The following is a 22,459-nucleotide window of genomic DNA, read 5'->3' on the forward strand; positions in this document are numbered from 1 at the left end:
CGCAACGGCAACCCCCGATGCGTGGCATCTACCCCATGGTTCCCCTCGCGGGAAGATGGTGTATTTTTCCCTTTGCTTGTTTTTAGCGGTGCTTTCATTTTTACTTTAGGTGCTGCTGTTGAATCTCGACTTTCATATGTGTTCTTTTTTCCTATACCAATGACCGCGTCAATCTCTGCTAGCGTATTTTCGCCCTTTCAAACTGGTTTTTTAGTGCGTGTGCAAGGTGACCTTTCGTCGCACTTTATTCAAATAAACTGTCTCTCCCAAGTTCATTTTTGTTTTGGTGTGTTCATTCTTAGTTAACAACCAAGTGCATGTTTCAGGCAAAAGATACAAAGACGCGAAGGAATGTACGTGGCACAGATTGGTCACCGCGACGGGCAACATATACAGTAATCCCTCGTTATAACAAAGTCAGCGGGACGGCCAAAAATTTTGTTATAGCAGTGTTTCGATATAAGCGACAACTCGAGAATAGCTAAAGCATTTGAGCTTTAATTGCGCCACAGCTGGAAGGAATCAGAGCACAATGTATTCCGTGGAGCAAAACTTAATTAAGGTGCAAAAAAGGCATCGAGCTTTGGCTATTTCAAGCTCTTGCTTGGCGCAAGCAACCGCTCCTTTAATTTGGCCAAGCATTGCATGACGCTGCGGTCGACGCCTACAAAAGGGGCAGTGGCCGTGGTCACTTTTATAGGGGGCGTGCGGGCGTCACGGAAAGCTACGAGAGTTCCGCGCTGGAAAGCGCCGCAAACGCAGTGGCTCGAGATTGAGGTTGTATTTGTTGAGCCAAAAAACGATTAACTACTTATTGTGGGTGCACAGCGCAGTCATAAAAAAACGACCGGTTTTACACTAGGTGCTTTGCAGGATGACTGGGCAATTTTTTCCCGAGCAATGCAGGCGTTAAGTCTGCGACACAACAGTTCTTTGACGCCCAGCCGACACTGCTGATTCTATGGAACGAGTGCCGGTGTTGCCGCACCATCTCGTCCACGCCATTGACCAATGTCCAGGCGAAAAGAACATTCAATGGCTTTACCACGCATTTGGACCGTTGTCTAAAGTCGGATGGGGCAAATCGAGCATGACCGGCTCAAAAAATCGCCGCGGAAACACCAGCTTTTCGTTTTCCCGCCATGTTGATAGCCTGACTCGCGCTGAGACGCCGCCGCTCAGAGACGCCTCCGCTCGCCACTTCGCTCTAAGCGGGTCAAGCTCTTCGTGCCCTTCGATTAATGCAGTCTAAAATGCACGTGTTTGGGTTGCGACCAGAAGAAGTCTCGAATAAGGCGATATTTCGAGTAAAGCGAGTTCGTTTTCACGAGGGATTACTGTACGTGTCGGACCGGGGCAGAGCGAGCAACGCTGAATTCACACGCGCGTGTGCCGCCTAAGCGTGTGCGTTGCGACACGGGTCGAGAAAAGTGACTCCTAGCGCCACACGCTCAATGTGATGAGCTTTGCTGCTTGACAGGAAGGAAAAGATAGGATAGCGAACGTAGTTGGATGGGCGACACCAGAAGTACAACGTCAGGTGGCGAGTATGGCTTGGTGGGGTAGAGATGGCGGCATTTACCCAAATGGTACTTCGATGGCAGCGCCGTCGTATAAGGTGGCGACACCCTTTGAACAGTCCCGTGCCGCTAGGGGCGCCATTTTGGGTCAAAGCGCTTAACGCATAGAGTTATGCTATGCTAAACGAGGTCGGCCGCGTGTCTCACTGTGCGAGGTCACTCCTGGATTGGTGTTCTCGCCTAAGCACTACTTTCAAGGAGTATTACGTCACCAGTGAGCAGTTTCGCATGAACAGTAACAACTAGCCAGGATGACCAGCCGTGGCATTCTGCTGTGCAGCGGCTTGAAAGCGGCTTGAAAACAGCTGAGTTGTTTTAGTTTCCCACAAGACCCAGCGACGCGAAAGAAATAGGAACATTGAAAGTGTCGTGGCACGGCATGCAAGCACGAAACGTCTGCGCGGCGAGGGAAGTCAGTCGTCGAGCCGCGCTGGAGGCGACGAAAGAATGCTCCTTTATTACGCTGCCCGATAAACTACACTTCCGAACATGAGCTGTCATCTAGCTCGGCCGACGCATATAGCGCCTGATATCTGTTGTCGCGTGAAACGCCGGAGACGGGCTCGCGATAACAGCACAGAAATTGTATGAATATACCGCATCGCACCGAAAATAACGCTCGGTCTTGCTGCGGCGCCGAGTGAGTGACACAAAATGGCGGCGCAAACGTATACGTGTCGCTACCCTGTACAGCGCAGAAGTGCATGCAACAAGGTGACCTATTTATAGTATTGGCGTGCCCCGGCCTATTTTGCACCTGGTACGGTGCGAGGCCACGGCAGCCGGGTCAGCACATGAAGATAATGTGCAGCTGCACACGTTCGCAAATCGAAATCGGTCGATGCCGTGAGCTACCTCATCGATCCCAGACACTGCCGACGTTGAACAGTGGATCCGGTCACCAGCTAAGTGGACCGTCGGTGCTTCATGGCTTCTACAAGGGTAAGAGGGATTAGAAGACAGTTGTTGGTGTGGCTTTCTCCTCCTGTTTAGGTCCAAAGTTAGCTTCTTTTGGTGTTCGTAATAGTAAAAGTGTAGCGATAAGGTTTGATATGGCTGCAGATTTTTACTGAATTAGAACGACTTAACTGTCCATCGCAGTGTGTAAGGCTTTCATACCGTACGAACTGTTCGTTTAGTACCGCTCCCCTAGTTCTTTCTGCAGACTAAATTGAGAAAAAAGTAGAGCAGAATTTTACCATGTTCCGAAACATTTCACGAGCGATCCAAGACGTCACCACAAAGCTAGATTGTGCAAGGGAGATGGGCATAAAAAAGCAGTGCAAGTCCAATGAATGAACAGCCTCAAAGTCCCATGAATCAATCGAGGTTGTCCTATTATTACCATATACAGCCAATAGCGGAGGAGGCATCGAGTGCTTTGTATACGATTCTCAGATGCAAAGCCGCAATTTCCGCAACGGCAATGGAACTATCAGGGCGTCGATACTTCACCGCTAATTAGGGGTGTGCGAATATTAAAAAAATTTCGAATATTACTCGAATAATAAATGTTAAATTCGTATTCACTTCGAAAACAATGTTTTCGAATTATTTCGAATATTCGAATGGGTTCGAATATTCGGCTATTATCGAATATTTGGATTGTTAAGGGGAGGATGCGGGTAACTCCCCCGTATTACTTAACAAGGCAACGTCGTCAGCAAATCTGAGGTTACTCAGGTATTCTCCATTACCCCTTACCCCCACCTTTTCCCAATACAAGGTTCTGAATACTTCTTGTAAACATGCTGGGAATAACATTGGGGAGATTGTGTCTCCTTGTCTGACGCCCTTAATTATAGTTATTTTACTGCTCTCCTTATGGAGGATGATGGTAGCTGTGGACCCATTGTAGATATCCTCCAGTATTCTTACATAATGCTCATCTACCCTGGTTCCGTAATTCTTGAATGACTGCTGAGGTTTCGACCGAGTCAAATGCTTTCTCATAATCTATGAAGGCTATATATAGGGATTCAGTATACTCAGCGCACTTCACTATCACCTGATTGATCGTGTGAATATGGTCCATTGTTGAATAGCCTTTACGGAACCCTCCTTGTTCTTTAGGTTGACAGAAATCTGAGGTTGCAGAAATTATGTTAGCGATTACCTTGGTAAGTACCTTGTAGACGACTGACAGTAAGCTGATCGGCCTGTAATTTTTCATTTCCTCCATGTCACCTTTCTTATGGATTAGGATGATATTCGCGTTCTTCCAAGATTCGGGTACCTTTGCGGTCATTAGGCATTGCGTATACAGGTTTTCCAGTTTTTAGAGTACAATTTCTCCGCCATCCTTCAGGAGGCCTGCTGTTATCTTATCCTTACCAGGTGATTTGCCCCCTTTCATTTCTTTCAAAGCCTTCCTTACTTCTTCTGACATTACTGGTGGGATGTCTATCTCCTCTGAACTACTTTCTCGTTGGCATTATCCTGGATATCCCGGCTACTGTACAGATCCCTGTAGAACTCCTCGGCTACTGTGACTATTTTATCCCTATTTGTGATGGCATTGCCTTGCTTATCTTTAAGTGCATACATCTGATTTTTCCCCACGCCAAGACGCCTCTTCACTGCTTTCAGGCTACCTCTGTTCTTTACAGCGCATTCGATCCTCTCCATATTATACTTCCGTATGTCAGCTGTTTTACGCTTATTGATTAACTTTGAAAGCTTCGCTAGTTCTATTCTCTCAGCTGAGGTTGAGACTGTCATGATTTTCCGTTTCGTAATTGGGTATTTCGTCTCCTGGGAACGTTTACCAGTATCCTGTCTAGCCATCGTGCCCCCGACTTCCACTGCACACTCTGTGATAATGCGTGTAAGGTTGTCGCTGGCTTCTTGTGTCGTAAACTCTGTTTCCTCGGTAAGATCTGAATATCGGTTCTGCAGCGCGATCCTGAATACTTCTACTTTACGTCTTACTGTTAGCTCATGAATGAGCTTCTTTCGTACTAGCTTGTTACAGTCCCTCCTCAGATCTAGCCTAATTCGAGATCTTACCATACGGTGGTCACTACACCTTAACCTTCCGAGCACTTCCACATCCTGCTCGACGGCAGGGTTATCCCATAATATGAAGTCTATTTCGATTTTATGCTCCCCATTAGGGCTCCTCCACGTCCACTTCCGGCTCCCGTCTGCAGAAAAAGGTATTCATTATGCGTAGGTTATTCCGTTCTGCGAACTCGACTAGTAGGTCCTTCCTGCTATTTCTACATCCCAGACCATAGTTCCCAACTGCCTTGTCTCCAGCCTGATTCTTGCCTACTTTAGCATTGATGTCTCCCATAACTACGGTATACTGTGTTTTTACATTAGCCATTGCCGATTCCACATCTTCATAGAAGCGTTCCACTACCTGGTCGTCGTGGGTGAATGTGGGTGCATAGCCCTGAACCACCTTGAGTTTGTACGTCTTATTGAGCCTAATTACAAGACCTGCTATCCTTTCGTTAATGCTGTAGTATTCTTCTATGTGGCCAGCTATGCTTTTATTGACTAGAAATCCCACTCCCAGTTCTCTTCTGTCCACTAGACCACGGTAACATAGGACATGTCCCTTTTTAATCACCGTAATTGATTCACGTGTCCTCCTAACTTCAGTAAGCCCTATGACATCCCATTTAATGCCCTTTAATTCCTCGAACAGGACCTCTAGACTGGCTTCGCTCGATAAGGTTGTCGTATTAAACGTTGCCAGGTTCAGAATCCAATGGCGGCCTGTCCGGGTCCACGGATTCTTAGCACCCTCTGCTGCGTCACAGGTCTGACCACCACCGTGGTCAGTTGCTACGCAGACACTGGAGACTGGGGCCGTGGGTTAATTGGCGTATTCATGGGAGGTTGTGGCCGTTTTCCACACCAGGGTGGCCAATCCTGCCCTGGTAAGCGAGTGCGTTACCGGCAATGGTCGCCGGGGTCAGGCCGCACCCCAAGCCCCAGTCTGCAATTCCAGCAATGCGCGGATTTTTTTTCCAGTGGGAATTGTCTGGCACCGGGATTCGAACCACGGTCCTTCGGCACGCGAGGCGGATGCTCTACCTCTACGCCACCGCTGCACCCTTCCATGTGTCTTGCGCTAAGCGCGAGCGCGAGACACATGGACGACTCGTGCACGCGATTTGCATGCCACGGATCGTTACGATTGATCGTTAGTGCCGGTTTTGGCGTCGTTGGCTGGTCGGTGGAGGCTCACGACATGCGACTGGCAAACCAGATGCAGTCGTGCTATCGTTGCGATCGTTGTGAGGCCACATCCAATGAGAGCCTGGTGAGCCCGCAACCAGCTCGCGTTGCTCGGGTCCGCTCGGAGGATGGGAACTTTAGACTTAGCATCCTGGCGGATATTTGATCCCCGCTATCTCTGCAACTGCGAATGACAATCCGTAACACAACTTTTCACCACACTATCATCCCCTTTCTCGCATGTGGAACTTTATTCCAGCTATAATTGCCGCTTGAGCGATCGGTGACCAAGACATCTGCGTAGCCTGTTTCGATGCTTCCGCGCAGGTATCGCCATCTCTCGGCTGCTCGACGCACCGCGCACCGCGGCGACCGGGCGGACCGCCGAACCTCTACGACGGGTCAGCGTAGGCTTAGCATCGCGGAAGATATCTGATCGCCTATTTAAAATAAGCACTGACAACGATTCCTGGCACAATTTTCACCATACGAACATCTACTTTGTCGCATGTGTAACTTCTCTTTAGCAGCGATCAGATTGATTTGGAAGAGCAGCGACAAGCGGTTGCTACTGCGGCCTGCGCCGGTTAAAACCGCTGAGTGTACCGAGCTGGCAGGCACGGCCGGCGTGTGCGCGGACTGTTTCCGAAGGCACAAAACGCTTCACGATTGCCTGCTTTATCGATTTCTAGCGAACGACGCGCGGAATCTACAAATTCAGCTCAGCGATCGTCGTAGTTGACCATGGAGCAAAAACAGTGGGCAGAGGGGCGCCGACGACGCATCGCACGCGCGCATCGGGCCTTGTTTCTCAAACTCACGCGTACGACTAGTTGTGGCGACAGTCGTAACGAGCAGCCGCATGCGATTCGCATGCAGCAATCGTCCATGTGTCTCGCGCTTATTACATGACCACGGGCCGGTGCGACGCGCGCTAAGGTAAAGAGGGGGTTCCCTGCGGGCGTTACGGGGCTTAATCGGGTGGCGGTTGCAGTCGTCTGCTGACCTTTATTTGCACCAGCCATCAAAACGCTGGATTGAGGTCAACTTGGTAAAAGAGTAGACCAAGACCTCCTCCTGCGGACAAAGAACCGCCGCAGGAGGAGGGAATTATGCCATCGTGGCATGCAAACACAGAAAAACTGCTTGTGTCGCGCTCCCACGTAGGCTGGAAACAACGGTAGTAGATCCGTAGCGAAAGCCAGGGGGCACCAAATATGCGCTGCATACTTCGAGTGCTCCTCGGCCTCTGGTTCTCCATCCGCCCAGATGGCCCATGCAGCCATTCGAGTCCACGGTAAGGAAGAAGAGGGAGGCGCGTGTGGATGTGGGGCATCAGCGCCCGATGTTCCTTCATGCACCGACGACTCGCTGCCGATTGGTTTATTGGTAAGAGAGCAGATTACCCGCAAAGGTGAAGAGGAAAACAGGATTTTACCACAACAAGAAAAGGGTTCTCTAAAAGAACCACGAAAACAGAACACAAGTTGGTTTATTAGAAACACTGCTTTCTACTGATAACAATGATACCAGTTTTATCACGAACTTTGCAAGAATAACGGAGGTATTAACGGAAACATGGGAATCAGTGGCGAATCTCTTGCCCCTTTCAGGCAACGTTTCTGTGACGTCACAGAATCTCGTTTGTGCGAATGAAGGCGGCCGACTTAAAATAACGCTAGACACATGACTGGACGGCTGCAGTGGGTCTGTAGTTCCATTTGATCGCATTACTTGAATGCTAATGTGTGCTCGCCCACATGACGTCACTCATGCCCGTAAGAAGTCACTGTAGCGCGAAATTCGAATGTCTTTCACTACCTCTTGCGTTTTTTTGGTTAAAAAACGTATTTCACTGTGGATGGGAGCTGAGTGAAGTACTGAAGCATAGTACTTTCAAAATAAACAAAGTATTTTGTCGTTCCGGCCGCCTTAAGAACGCCGGGTTTTCTATACCGATCACTACCATCTAATTTCCGTACGTTTCGGTATGTCTACTACACAGAAGGTAAGTGTTAAGCTGCCTAGGTTGAGCGACGTATAGCTGAGTAATGTGAGCGACGTAGCCCATATTATTCAACGCAGTGGAAGGCGCAGGTACATAACCAAGAGTACCAACATTCTTATATTTAATAATGGAAGAGCCAAGATAACAACAAACACCAAAACAAAAGATGTAAACTGAAATAAGTTGTCGCACAACAGATTCAAAGATCCGAACCGTAGGCACGCGGGAAGTGCAAACGCGTGAAAGTTGAACCTATTTCAGCAAACCTCCATTGAATTCATCATGGGGGAGCGAGAGAGAAGGAGGAGAGCGCGAAAGTTGGAAGATGGAGAGAAGAGCGGGTGTTGCGGTGCACCGTTGGCAGTCGAATATCGTATTTTTACAAAATGTTTTTACATCGCTTCGTATCGAAGCAATTTTCTACCCGTTCTTTTTCCTGTTTTATTTTTTAAGAACAGTGAAATTTGTATTTTTCATCAAGGAAAGCTGGTACTCTCGATTCTGTACGGATGCTTTGCCTGAAAAACGGCTATCGCTTTCTTGCCCCGAATGAGCGGATAAAAAACATTTTCCTGAACATAGCTCTGCTCCGTTTGCGCCCAAACTTTACACAAAGGTCTCATTTTGTGGTTTATGATGTTTGACACCGAGGGAAATGACAGTACTTACCGGATTATTTGGAAAACAAGTGCGAACAATTTCGGCTTATAGAAAAATTGCGGCCAATTTGCTCGTTCACGCCCAGTTTCGAACGGGGGCACCTCCGGCCGTATGTAGAACGAAAGGCACGCTGGCGGTTCATGGTAAAAAGGAGCCAGATAGGGCGCCAGACGATCATATAACCTCTTTCGTCGATAGTTATGATCTCCACCAATATTTACGTTAGAGTTCATACGACGAGGTCGCGGGTTCGATTCCCGGCCGCGGCGGCCGCTTTTCTGATGGCGGCGAAAAGCAAAAACGCCCGTGTGTACGAGATTTCGGCGCACGATAAAGATCCCCAGGTGGTCAAAATTAATCCGGAGCCCTCCACTACGGCGCGCCTCATCGCCTGCGTTGCGTCGGCGCGTTAAACCGCACAATCAATCAATCAATCAATAGAGTTCATACGAATCATCATAAAATGTTCCCGCGGTTCGGTCGTTAACAATTGCAAAAAAAAACGTTTTTTTCACCTGATTTCGGGTCATCTGCCGTCTGCTGTGCCAGGTAACCCAGCTTTCCTAAATAAATTCGTGACTCCTTCTTCATAGTTTATTCTCGTTCTACTTTTATTGCGTTCTTCCGTGTCTGTGCTTGTGAGGTGCCGTTATGGGAGCGTTCACTGCAGACGAAAAAGGCAGCCAATTCGTCTGCTGTGCGTTTCGGCTATTTCGGCTGGAGCGGCTACTTCGTAGACATGGCAATGAATAGAAAAAAAAGAAAACCGAAGAAGACGCTTAAGAATCCGATAGACATGCCAAGCCAGCAGCTCTGGTCTTCCTATACCCACCCTTCACGCCGACATGAATTCCCAGGCTCAATTTCCTCTCTAGTATAGTATGGTCGGCGTCACCGAGCATGTTGGAAATGGTGTTTGAAGCTCCCGCGCGAATTTCCCGGGGTTTGGATGAGCCTCGCAACGAGGAAGATGACGAAGGACCCGACGGACCTATGAACGCGCATACGCAGCGCGTGCTGGGATTCCGTGATTTTTTTTGTGAACTTGAAAGAACAAGACGCTTGCTTTCATGGATGCCTGGTTCTGCGTTTCGTTTCTCGGGAGCCCCAAGACGCCAAGGGTGGTTTTCACACGCGCGTTTCCGGCGGCCGTGGTAACTGCCTTCCCCCTCACACTTTCGGAGGAGCGTCTCGCGCCACCTCGGCAAACTGCCCTCCCCATCATAATCGCGGGACGCTCTCCTCCTCCGTTTTCTATCACTCTTAGGTCTTCCCACCATTCGCTTGGTTACGACGGCATCGCCGTCGCCGCCGCCAAACCACAGGAGCGGCTGCCAAAGTGTGCGAACTAAAATAATCAAACGTTTTAAATGCAGACCATTTCAGTAACTCACGATCTCACCCGCGTGGACGTCCGTAGTCCGCATCGCTCCCCCTACACTATATAAAAAAATAATACTTACCGGCGCCAGGTTTCGATCCCACGACTCTGCGGGCGGAACGCAAGGTACATGGTGCTGTACTCACTGCGCCACAAAGCCGACACAGATTGGAACGTTACGAACGCGCCTTATATCCTTGACTCATTCAACCGTCGGCCACAGGTGCGCCCTCTCCCCCGCGTCCTCCTCGGCTTCTCTCCGCTCGCAACACCCTCTCTCGCCGCGTTCGGTTCGCGCGCAAGAACAGGTGGGGGCGCTCGCATCGCGCTCTCTCGCCGCGGTCGGTTCGCGCTTAAACCACATATGTCGTTCGCGCGCGCTCCGGTCGCTAACATCTGTGGCGTGATCGTGACGTCAACATCACGCGTTCGTGTGGTGGCGCGATTTCGGCGCTATAACACTCTCTCGCGAGGGGCATTGGATTGGTCTCGATTGGATTGGCTTGGCTTGGATTGGTATGGATTTGGATTGGATTGGATTAAAGTGGATTGTGTTGCGTCATAGCCGGGGCAGGGGGTTCACGGCACGTTTCACGTTTCACCATCGACTTCATCTACACTGTCTACGCTGGAAGACAACAATTACAACAACAACCAATACGTAATCCATACGACTTGCAGGCGCGCCCCCGCGGAAATGCTCTGCATTTGATCATGCCCCTCGCGAAGGGGGTGTTTTTTTTTTAAGAACCTTTTTTTTGATTGATTGATTGATTGTGGGGGTTTAACGCGCCGACGCAACGCAGGCGATGAGGCGCGCCGTAGTGGAGGGCTCCGGATTAATTTTGACCACCTGGGGATCTTTAACGGGTGCCGAAATCTCGTACACACGGGCGTTTTTGCTTTTCGCCTCCATCAGAAAAGCGGCCGCCGCGGCCGGGAATCGAACCCGCGACCTCGTGCTCAGCAGCGCAACGCCTTAGCCACTGAGCCACCGCGGCGGGTAGAACCTTTTTTTTTTCTTTTTTTTTTTGGCAGGGCCATTGGTCGTGTGCTTACAAAAGAAGATTCTCTGCCGTTTATGAAGAACGCTTCGTAAATTTCACGCGTGCTGTAGTCCCCATATATAAAGATGCTGCCGTCCTCGAATTTGTCCTACGCTTCTACGTCTTTACTTCATTGACAAGCAGACTGCCTTTCTAATTAGCCTTTTCCAGTATTCCAATTTGCCGACAGGCTGTCCGCGACTCCTGTCGTCTCATGTAGTCACGTCACTAAAATATCGGGACAATCGTTTTCCAACGCCTCACGCTACAACTCTTCATCTCCATGGGCAAGAATGCGTATTAAAAGAACACACAGGGACACTCGTTTTACAACGCCTCGCGCTAGAACGCTCCATGGTTCAAAGACGATACTTTTATAGCAAAGCTGCATATCTCTACCCCCCAACTGCTACATCTCCGTGGGCAAAAACGCCAAGGCGCCAAGGTTTAAAACGCCGAGTGCTCAGAACTGCATGCTTCTCCCCTTCCAAGGTTTCACGTTAGTGGAGATGTACCGGAAGATTTTATCGAGGCCCCGTGCGCTCCTAATTCATTCAGTCGGCAATCCTCCGTCTGCCTGACAAGACAGTTTGTTTCTACGCTCCTCAAAGCCCATTGAGACGTGACATTTATTGTTTATTTTTATTTTTATTTATTTATTTAATACTGTAAGCCTTTCTCAGGCTCATACAGGGTGGGCGTGCAAATATACACACTCGAGTAGAAACTAAGCAATATGGCACATAACGAACGAAACAGAATCACAAGATGCTGGCGAAACTAAAACTGAACGATGGAAGCTCTTGCACAAAATCATGGCCAGGTCACAAAACATCATCGTGGCATCAGCAGGTGTTACAGTGATCAGTGTGTTCGGAAGCGCTCACAAAGAAGAAAGGGCAACTTTTACTCTTCATAACACAATCTTTCTACATCTTGAACAAATGAATCTGCAGAGGAAATGTTAGCGCATTTACGTGGCAGTTTGTTCCACTCTTCCACTGCTGACGGGAAGAATGAATATTTAAAAGTGTCACAGCGTGACATGAATGGTCTGACGCACTTATTATGGTTGGTACGAAGGGAGTGATGGTTAGGCGGCTTTATATAGTTGTCCTTATCTATGTTTAAACCGTTGTGATATAAAAGAAAAAGAAACTTTAAGGAACAGACACGGCGACGGGCTGCAAGGGTCGGTAAGCATGCCCGCCTGCGCAGCTCAGTGACACTGTCATGCCTCGAATACTTTGAATAGATAAAGCGAAGGGCCTTGTGTTGGACGTTTTCTAATTTGTTGGAAAGGTACTTTTGATGGGGGTTCCAAACAATGCTGGCGTACTCGAGGATCGGCCTTATTAGAGATTTATATGCTGTCAGTTTTACATTAGAAGGCGCCAATGCAAGTTTTCGACGCAGGAACCCTAGCTGGCGATATGCTTTTGTGTATGTGCTGTTTACATGTGCATCCCACTTCAGTTTACTTGTAAAAGTTACACCCAGGTATTTATTGGTATTGGCAACAATGAACCGTGGGAGTACTTTATTGTGATTCGTATAAACTCTTACTTAAGTATTTGTGGACATCATAACTAGCGACGGAAGTGGTTTTCTGATCGTCTGCGGCCTCAGTTGGCTCCTTCCTACCGTGAACCGCCATAGCATGCTTCGTTGTGCATACGGCAGGTGGCGCCACTGTTTCAAGCTGGGCATGACCGATCAAACTGGCGGCCATTTTTCTATAGGCTAAGATCGTTTTCATTTATTTTATCAATAAACAGGCAGGCAATGCCGTTGGTTCTAGTGTCAAACAAAATAGACCACAAAATGCGACCTCTACAAAGTATGGGCTTGATCGCAGGGAAAAAAATGCTAGGAACATTTTTTCATTCCCCCATTTATCGACGTAGCATCCTGCACATGCATTAGGGCAATTAGATGGGGCAGAAGTGTTTTACAAGGGCACACAGTCATCCGGGAACTTAAAACGGGTTAAAACATTTGCATGCCGATTTTCTCACGGGGCTTCAAGCCACGTAAAAAATACGGCACGAAAACACCTGCCGCGGCTCGGGCAGAAAAAATGCCTATGTGAACCTGACCCAAAAAAAATGCACCGTTGGAAGCATTTGTCATTCGACTATGATTCAAAAACGGAAAACAAGGAATATATGCCTAATTAGAAGGTTGATTTACCACATCCTGAGATGTTATAGAGCAGGAAGCGGATCAGGCGTGGCCGAATTTCATTTTGGTTGGAGGGGGGCACATATAAAATATTTCGAGGAGAAGACATCAAATTCTGACCACGTTGAAAGAGTTTTGTGGCATCAAATTATATGCACAGCACGGTTTGTCTTCAGTGCTTATTGATTTTGATTATCTCTTTTTTATTCAGGACGAAGTCACCGCTAGGGGAGGTCGGCGACCCTACTACCAAGTAATCGATGGTGTGAAACGATGCCCTTTGATTGTCCCCGAAATTTTTCACACAAGCGGCAACTTTCGGCCAAGTGCGGGCGACATCGTGCAGTGCTCGTACCCCAAGTGTGGCACCCACTGGATTCACTACATCACGCAGCTAATCCTCAAGAAAGGGAAAGAACCGATCAGGAACTACGAAGAATTTGCCGCTAACACTCGCGCAGTAGAGTACTGGAAACACGAGGACTGGAAACCGAAGCTGCCCGTGAGATGCTACTACACGCACCTACCCGCTTGCGTGCAAAGAATGAACAATGAGGCGAAGTACATCTACATAGCCCGCAACCCCTGGGACGTGTGCGTGTCTTTCTACCACATGGTGAACAACGTGAGTGTCTGGCGCTTCCAGGATGCGACCTTCGACGATTTCGTCGACGCCTTCATCGAGGGTGATTTCGGCTACGGAAGCTACTTCGACCATGTGGCCGGGGGTTACGCCCTGAGAGACAAGCCGAACGTTTTCTTCCTGACTTACGAAAGTCTCAAGAAGGATACTCGGGGAGCTGTGCTGCGACTGGCATGCTTCCTTGGGGACGAATACATACGTGTGCTGGAAGAAAACGAAGACTTGCTTCAAAACATCCTGGTTTGGTCTAAGCCTGATTACATGCGCAACGTCATGGTGTTTAACTTCGAAGACGAGCGAGATGGAAACTGGGAGCATGCATTTGGGGCGAACAACATGTGTTGCAAAGAAGGGCACGAGGGAGACGAAACCAAGTACTCGATTGTGCGGAAAGCCATAGTGGGAGGCTGGAAGGAGCACTTCACGCCGGATCAACTGGCACGGCTCGAGAAGAAGATCAGGGACGAAGAAGACAGGGCTTCCTTCATGGAGCTGTTTAAGGACGTACGTGAAGAGGCAGAGGCGTTGTCAGGCATCTGAACGAGAACAACTGCAAAGTGCGGAATACAACGAATAGGAGAATCAATGTCACATTCAAGAGATGCATAATGTAGCGGTGAGAAAAAACAAGTCACCACATCTGTCCATTCAGCGTATTTTTATAGTGTGCTCGGGTCATTTTGCAGAGACAGCTGTCAATAAATAATTTCATTGGGTACTTTTATAGAGGGCTTTTTTTACCGCTACTGCCTGCCGCGGTGTGCGTGGGGCCGTGTGTGCATCGCCCGTACCAATGCGCATGCGCAATGTAGCACGGGCGTAAAAAAATAAAAAAAAATCTTTTCCAAATCGGCGTATAGAGCGAGGCCCCTCTTCACATGAAGAGGCAATCATAACCGCTCACCCTCGAGTCATCTTCTGGTTCATTAAATACGAGACTCGGTGCCTCATATCCTTAGATGGTACGGCATCTGCAAAACAAGAAACTTGCATTTATTGACACATGTTTGAAAGGGAAGGTGAAGTGGTTTTAGTTCTGAAACAAAATTGACCCCTTGCAAGTACGCAAGGAATAGTACTTGTGAACATAATATTTTCGCAGTGCCTGCAATAGAAGCGCCACAACGCACAAACAAAAATGGCCCGATGCGCCACCTCCACGGGGCGCGGGACGCTGGAAGGGGGAGAACGTAGACCAAGACCACCCAGGCATATGTTGTATAGCCACACCATGGTCGTATACGACCACGGTGTGGCTATAGCTGGACTTTCGGCCGGAGCGCCCGCCTGTGCCATGCTATGCTGCCAACTTTTTAGCAAAGCTAAAACCAAGTTCCAATATTGATGGAACTTCTCCGGGTAATAGGTAAATATTCCTACAAGGCAAAACACAACTATAGTTATTTTATTAGTAGGCATGCCACGAGAAGACAATATTTGTCTGAAATGGGAAAATAGCGCTCGGAATGGGAAAAACACCTGCTACAGCACCCTAACATAGGATCGCGAGCTTCTAAGGAAGCTTCCTTCCTTTGCACCAGGTTGCGTTATCTGACGGGTGATTTTATCAAATACGCCTGCATAACCTGAGACGCACTGATCACTGTTGAAGCTAATCGGTGCTTCAGCGGCAAATCGTTGAGTGGAAACTCTCCATAGTAATTTGGCCCAGAAATTATGACGAGACCGAGAAGCGTAGAAGCTAAACATTGGTATGCAGCATTTGTCCGACCAGCGGTAACTGCTTAAAGTCAGCTACAGTGAACCAGACCAATGATGTATTACCACAAGTCCTTGGCTATGGCTGCCAAACGTCACGTAAGTACAACCTCAATTACGGCCTTGTCCGGCTTGTCCTTTGTAACCAATCGGCTGTATTGTGAAAGACTGCGCGACGCTCATGCGAAAACCCCACCTCACTGGAGCCGCTAATGCTGCGGAGGCACACTCCTGTGCTTGAAGAAATTCCAACCGTCGGGCGTCACGGATCGAGCAAGTTGGATGAAAAGGCACCACGGCACCGCTTGTAAACGCAAAGAGTAGTGGGGCGTGATCTAGTACTCAGCGTACAAAGCAAACTGGGCAGGAGATTGAGTCCGTTTGTTGGTTTACGCAAGTGTCGAGAACCCAAGCGATGTTCTCAAAATACGTCTATAACATATGACCGCTTTATTTTCGTGAACTGAACGACTTTTCACCCGTACATTGTTAATAAAACGCCACCGATTCTCAAGTAGAAGTTGTTATTTTGATATTAACAAACACTTCAGGCAGTTCTTTGCGTTATCATAAGCAATAAGAACAGCTTAAGCCGCTTTCAGAACGCCTCTGGCGTTTCGGTTTATTCGTTCTTTTAGCTTCTGACCGTGTGCCGAATTTTAAGAGAACGGTGCTGTGTCGTTCCAAAACCCCTCTGGCGTTTCGGTTGATTCGTTCTTGCAGCTTTTGACCGTGTGCCGAATTGTAAGAGAACGGCGCTGTGTCTTTCCAGGACACCTCTGGCGTTTCAGTTGATTCTTTCTTGCAGATTTTGACCGTGTACCGGTCGGCAACGTTTATTGAGGTTGCAGATAAGCTGTTCGTACAGAAGAACGGAATCTGTATAGGGTTCAGTGTAGCACCCGTTTTGTGGCATATTTTTCTTTCCAAATTTGACAATGCCCTGAGCAGCGCATTGGTTGATGAGATGGTGGTAAAAGTCTCCAAATATGTTGATACCTTTTTGATTTTGTTAAACCTGACGAACCCTGCGGACGAAGTGGTGTCGCGTGACGTTTTCAGCTCTTTTAAAGCGTGTAGCAGAGTGCCACATTTTACTAAGGAACTCTCTTCACAGAATGAAATAACGTTTTTAGACTTAAAACTAACCTTTTGCAATACCGGACACGTTTGCTGGATGTATGCTCCCCACACTAAGAAACAGCTTCTACCATTCGAGTCATCCCATTCCAAGCTAGTCAAGCGGAGTCATCACTGTGTTTTAGCAACGCCCTTAGGAAAAGCTGTCACCACTCAATGGAGCAAAGTTTTGGCGGAAACGTTCAGCGTTTAAAGGCGGCTGGTTTCCCTGACACTGTTTTGAAGTGCGTAGCTGAACAAAGTTAAACAAAATGAAAAAAAAAAGGAATCGGGCGGGAGGGTACAGGCACGTGCTTTTGAGGACCGTAAGAAAGTGCAAGTAATCTCGTACATTCACAAGATCTCATACAATATTAAAAAAATGACCACCAGACATGGGGCACACGTAGTATTTTCGGCACCGTGTAAGCTAGCAAGCCTTTGTCCCACAATTGGAAAGCGCAAACCAAACAACACGTGCACAACCCGCCGTGCCACAAAATCCCAAAGTGCACGAGAAATTTTATCAACCGCATATCGCTTAAGTGCGATAAAGTGTATATATAGGGCAGACGGGACGCTGTCTGAATGTTCGTCTAAAAGAACATGAAACTTCGGTCACGTCAGGCGGAGGGGTAAATTTTTCTGCCCATTGGCGATGTTGTGGATGCAATCCCCTCTTAGACAAAACTGAAATAATTCGTAAGGGAGCTACAAAGTGGGGGATGAGCCTATAGATGCTTATCAAATGCGAAAGCACGGTTTCGGTAAGTGCGTGAGTGCGCCCTCCCTAACCGTATCAGGAAAAGGAGTTGAATATTTGAAAAAGAGCCGATATTGAATTGCGTCATCAGCTGGTCTTTTTACCTTAGTTTTTTACGGCGCATGCTTTCACCTTGTATTTCCTTCGAAATTTATTTATTAAGCTGTTGCTAGTCCCAGCGTGTGTTTTGCCCTACCGTCTCCTCGTGTACGTGTCTTCAAAGCTGACTTCCATCGTTCTTAAGCCGCTTGTACTGTTTAAACACGGTAAAATGACCCCCTCCAGCCGGGGCCATGGAGAGTCACTCTGTTGCGGTTATCACTCATATAAAGCAAGTTCGGGCTCCAAGGCTCATGAAGAAAGCTGCACTTGTGGGAAAACAATCAATTGCAAGTTAAATCACGGAAAAGGGCATGCGCCGATGGAGACCGATTGTTTCCAATGCTTGCGACAGCCAGCGCGGCCGGAGAATGTCCTCTATTGACGTGGTCAACAGCCCGGCCAATAAGATACATCGAAGAGGACTTCGACTGATAGCGCGTGTTTTGCAAGATACATGACGCTTGGACTTGCCTATGATAAATTTCAATGGAATATTCTTAGTCGGCATAAGAAAAACTATGTACCCACTCCTTTCACTCAAGTTTGTTGAAAACCGCTTTACCTTCCCTTTGAAATGACAGGAAGATGGACATGTCCTAATGAGATCCAATCTGTTCAGTGGCTGTGATTTTTCCAAATCCGCACTATGCACGAACGCCTATTGTTCGCGGAAAGAATGTAGGACATTGAAGGCGATTAGCATTAGTGGAAACGAGGCGAAACTTCCATATGTAAACAGAACAAGGAGCACGAAAAGGTCATAGTAAAAATTGTGGTTTTGTCCGTAGTCAAGATCTGAATACTTTAGGGTACAGTGAATTGTAACTTTCTAATTGTAGCAAAATAAAGGGGGTTGTCAGTGGGAGGCACTGAGGCCAAAACTCCGTAATACGAAAGGAGTGCTCGTCTGAAATACTAGAATAAACATAATGCAGAGCACAAAGTTTCGGTCTGTCGGTTGGTCGCCGTAGGCTAGATTTTTTTGAGAAATCGACCAAAAATCTCCAGGGCACGTTATTAAATCCTCTTACGTGCTTTGAAGTTGCTTTAATAACGTGCCATCGCGTTCAGGGTCACGCGGAACACACTATGTTGCAAATGTGACGTTCCCACTTCATAGTTTTTTGTTAAATTTGTGAAGTGGGCACGTTTGTCCCTCAAAGCTCCCGGTTCCTTGGCAATGGCTAGAGTGGGTATGTGTCGGGAAGAAAGGAACACCAACAATGGCAACAGATATTATTCACCGTTGGCAACATGGCAACATGCAGACATTGTAGTGCCACAGCAGCAGCCAAGTTCCCACACGAAAAAAACAAAACATAATAGTGCATTGGTCTGATATGGCTCAAATCCCATCGGACCAAACAAGTGTTGTTTATGTACTATTTAAAGCGGTGCCTGTTTTCGTGCCGCACCACTACCAACAAAAACCAGGACTTTTTTGAAGGATGGGGCACTCAAGGCTTTTGCCTTAAAATCACTTCATTTAAAAAAGGTACATAGAATTTCGGTGCCGTAACTCAGGCTGCTGGAATAGGAGCCAGCGACTCTACCTCAAATTCACGAAGTTCGAACGTTGCCTCCTCTTTATCAGTCTGAAAGAACGTTGGCGGTGTCGGACGTGAACCAGTATATGGCTCTTGGTGCCGTCCCTTTTGTATCGTTTACAAAACAGGGTGACGCTCCACGGAGGGCTTGCACAGCTAATCGAGGGAAAAACACGGTAACAAACTAAAAAGCATGACTCACCTTGTTGACGAAACTTCAACGTGATTTAGGATTTTCGTGGTACGGAGAGGCAAATAAAAACGCCAATTAAGCCCTCAAGTTTTATTGAATCTGTAAAAGTAACAAAGTCAGTTGTCAAGATCAGCTGTGATAATAAAAACCTATGAAGACCCTTAGAAATTCTTAAAAAAGTATGAAGTGTGAAGATGTAATTCGGGCATCAGCGGCAACAGTGAACCAATCTCCCAGACATCACCCCACAAAAACGGCAAAATCGAAACTCGATCGAAATATGTTGAGGAAAAGCCAAGGCTCCACAGCGAGAATGAAGGCTGGATGAATGTCGTCGGCATGGCGACGCGGAGGGAAAGCAAGGCGAGTGCATCTTCCACACAGCCGTCCCCAAGAATAACACGCACCCGCCGCGGTGGCTCAGTGGCTAAGGCGTTGCGCTGCTGAGCACGAGGTCGCGGGTTCGATTCCCGGCCGCGGCGGCCGCTTTTCTTATGGAGGCGAAAAGCAAAAACGCCCGTGTGTACGAGATTTCGGCGCACGATAAAGATCCCCAGGTGGTCAAAATTAATCCGGAGCCCTCCACTACGGCGCGCCTCATCGCCTGCGTTGCGTCGGCGCGTTAAACCCCACAATCAATCAATCAATCAAGAATAACACGGTGTAGGGCGTCGGGGTTCGGGAATCCATCTCGGTAGCGTGACCGGGGACCGGAGACGTTTATCAAGAGACCGATGCTTGCTGATGAAGGCGAAAAACTTTGTACACGTATTTACATGATGAGTAAAAGTCTGGATGCTGTGCTCAAACAGCAACCCCAAGAGCAACACTCAGCGGCTCGCAACACCGCCTTTGTGTTCAAGGAAAAGTCCCTAGAGACCTCCTAGGGAATTCAACTGCCAAATGTCTGGTCAAATCTCACACATTGGCACCGATATCGCGCGAAGCCGTTGTGGTGTCTTGGCCACGTGACCAGCGGGGGGAGAGGCCACGTGACCTCGAGGGACAGGATGCGATGGCGCCGCCGCTACGAGAAGACCCTTTTTTCTCCGTACGAGGCGCTTCTGGCGGGGTTTGACCAACGATGCTCGCCTATTGCAGATTTCATGGTCCGCTCTTCTGAAGACGTCTGCTATTTCACAAGAATCGCCCGGGCGGGGATGGCTCCGGAAGTCGCCTGCCCGGACACGCCTGCTCGTTTCCGCTAAAGTCACTTAGAGGTGAAGGGGCACGGTTCAAGCAGGGTTGATGAACCGCTGTATCCAATGTGGATTGACACGTGGCGCTTGCGCTACCGACGAACGCGCTGATTAGCGCCGAGATCTGTGCTAGGGTGCGCCGGGTACGCAGCGCGGTCATAACAACGCCTATGGAGCCAACCACTGGCCCTAGGGCCACGAAGCCAAGAATACAAGCTCGTTATACGCCACAAGAACTAGCTTGAGTTAAGCAAGCACAGTCATGAGCTTTTTTCGGGAAGTATTCTTCGGGGGTACAAAATGAGTGGAAAGAGGCTGAGCTTCGAGTTAGAGAGGATGAAACGCTGAACATACTCTCTATCAGCAATCTTATCCGCAGGAAGCAAGGGCACTCAGTCACATCAAGCAGCTAACTCTCCTATGAAAAGCGCATCCTGTGGGCCTATACCGACTTTCTCTTTACAAGTTAGGCAAAAGTGATGTTCCCCAAACAACTGCTTGGCGACCTCTGGCTGCTGGTGGATAGAATTCCTGGAATGCCGACAACTGGACAAAACGACCTGGATGCTGATCACTATTTCAAGAAGTAGGGTCCGCTTTTTTAACTACAAAGGTGTTAAAGCGTGGTGGCCCATGTACGAGAAAACGGTTCCGCACTGCCACAACTACCACCGGAGGGCCCCCAGGCCGATGTATGTCCGAACTCCGATATCTAAGCCTGGGATAACTGTGCAAGAAAGAACCTTGAACCAGAACTTCCGTGTACCGCGATTTCCTGATCGTGCAAAGGTATACATAAACATATCACGGCCGGGTACGTGACAGTTCATAGAACACCGTTTCGTCGAACGCCGTTTCATCGAAGGCATGTCCGTTTCATCGAAACCGTTTCATCGAACGTCGTTTCATCGAAGTGATGTCGCCCGTTTTATCGAATCCTGTTTTGAAGTTGCGGTCACAATTCGTATTGCTGCGAGAAAAGTTCCAATATTTTTCGTCATCAAGAGTTGCCCGAAACATGAAATGTTTTATAGTTTACGCATTATTCAAGCCCCAGTCTGCCACTGTCGCTTCCCGTGAGGATTATCGGGGACATGCAATGGATTGAGCTCGCTCCGGTTCATGCTGTCTTTTGTGTTGTGAATAATTATCTTTTTTTTTTCTTGTTTCTAGTAGGGTTCAATGTTGGGCTGGTAGGCCGAGCATAATTATGAGGATGTACAGCTCCACGTAAGACGTAGCCCTGTAGTCATGGACAAGTGAAGCACGAACACGAAAATATGAACCAAACTACACAAATAGGGCGTGTCTTTGCGTGCAAGTGAAATTGCCTCGTGGAATTATTCCAGTAACGGAGACTGAAAACGTGTTTCTATATATACCACCAGCGAACCATTATTTTATGCCCACTATCGATGTTCTTTGATTTTGCGTGGTCTGGTCGATATTGTTTGTTCTGATTTCAATTGTACATGACTGTGCCTCCCCTTAAAATCCATTGTTTCTGTTTGAATTCTGTTTTTACTTCCTTTCCTTTCGTTGTTTTTACTTTCGGTGCAGATAATAAAATTCTGGTCTTGTCAAACGTCGCCTCGTCGAACTGCGGGAAGTTGTCGACTAAAACCCGGAAACAGTGTGTAACGACTATAGGCTGGCTGGGTCAGTTGGTTCCGGAGGAAAAAGTGGCGCGCGTGCCCTGACAATAACCTCTCTCAGCGTGTCATGACATGAGATGGCCTGGCGTCCTTCCCCGCGCAGAGAGCGGGACACTTGCTATGTAGGTAAAAAGACAAGTATACGCCAAGACTCTTAGCTCCTGAAAGCGCCTCCATAATGTAGGCACTTACCTAAACGATCTGTACAGGAGCGCAAGAGGGCGAGTACTAGCAGTTCGTTTTAAAGCTTGATTCTCACGCAAAACCTTCAGCCTTTTGCTGTTCGAAGTGTGGTTATATTACTGTATGCTGCGTACTTGTTGGTCAGCTTGTCCTTTATTGGTGACCACGCTACCTCTGCACTGGCAGTATACAGTGCTGCCCTTTTATACTTCCCCCTGCATTCGAACTTTTTGTCGACGATGCACGCGTAGCCACAAAGACAAAGTTTGGCTTCATGCGCGCA

The 22,459-nt window shown here is 48.1% G+C and overlaps 1 protein-coding gene across 1 annotated transcript; it reads left to right on the top strand.

Annotated features, from left to right (window-relative positions):
• Positions 1-2,214: 2,214 nt before the first annotated feature.
• On the top strand, positions 2,215-14,436 carry LOC144147251 (3-alpha-hydroxysteroid sulfotransferase-like). The gene is made up of 2 exons (XM_077679333.1): positions 2,215-2,522; positions 13,265-14,436. The coding sequence occupies exons 1-2, from the start codon at positions 2,508-2,510 to the stop codon at positions 14,234-14,236; spliced, it is 987 nt and encodes a 328-aa protein (XP_077535459.1). The 5' UTR covers positions 2,215-2,507; the 3' UTR covers positions 14,237-14,436.
• Positions 14,437-22,459: the final 8,023 nt, after the last annotated feature.

The sequence above is a fragment of the Haemaphysalis longicornis genome, unplaced genomic scaffold, assembly GCF_048455015.1.
Source record: "Haemaphysalis longicornis isolate Haplotype H1 unplaced genomic scaffold, Haemaphysalis longicornis Haplotype H1 scaffold_7, whole genome shotgun sequence".
NCBI classification, from domain to species: Eukaryota; Metazoa; Arthropoda; class Arachnida; order Ixodida; family Ixodidae; genus Haemaphysalis; species Haemaphysalis longicornis.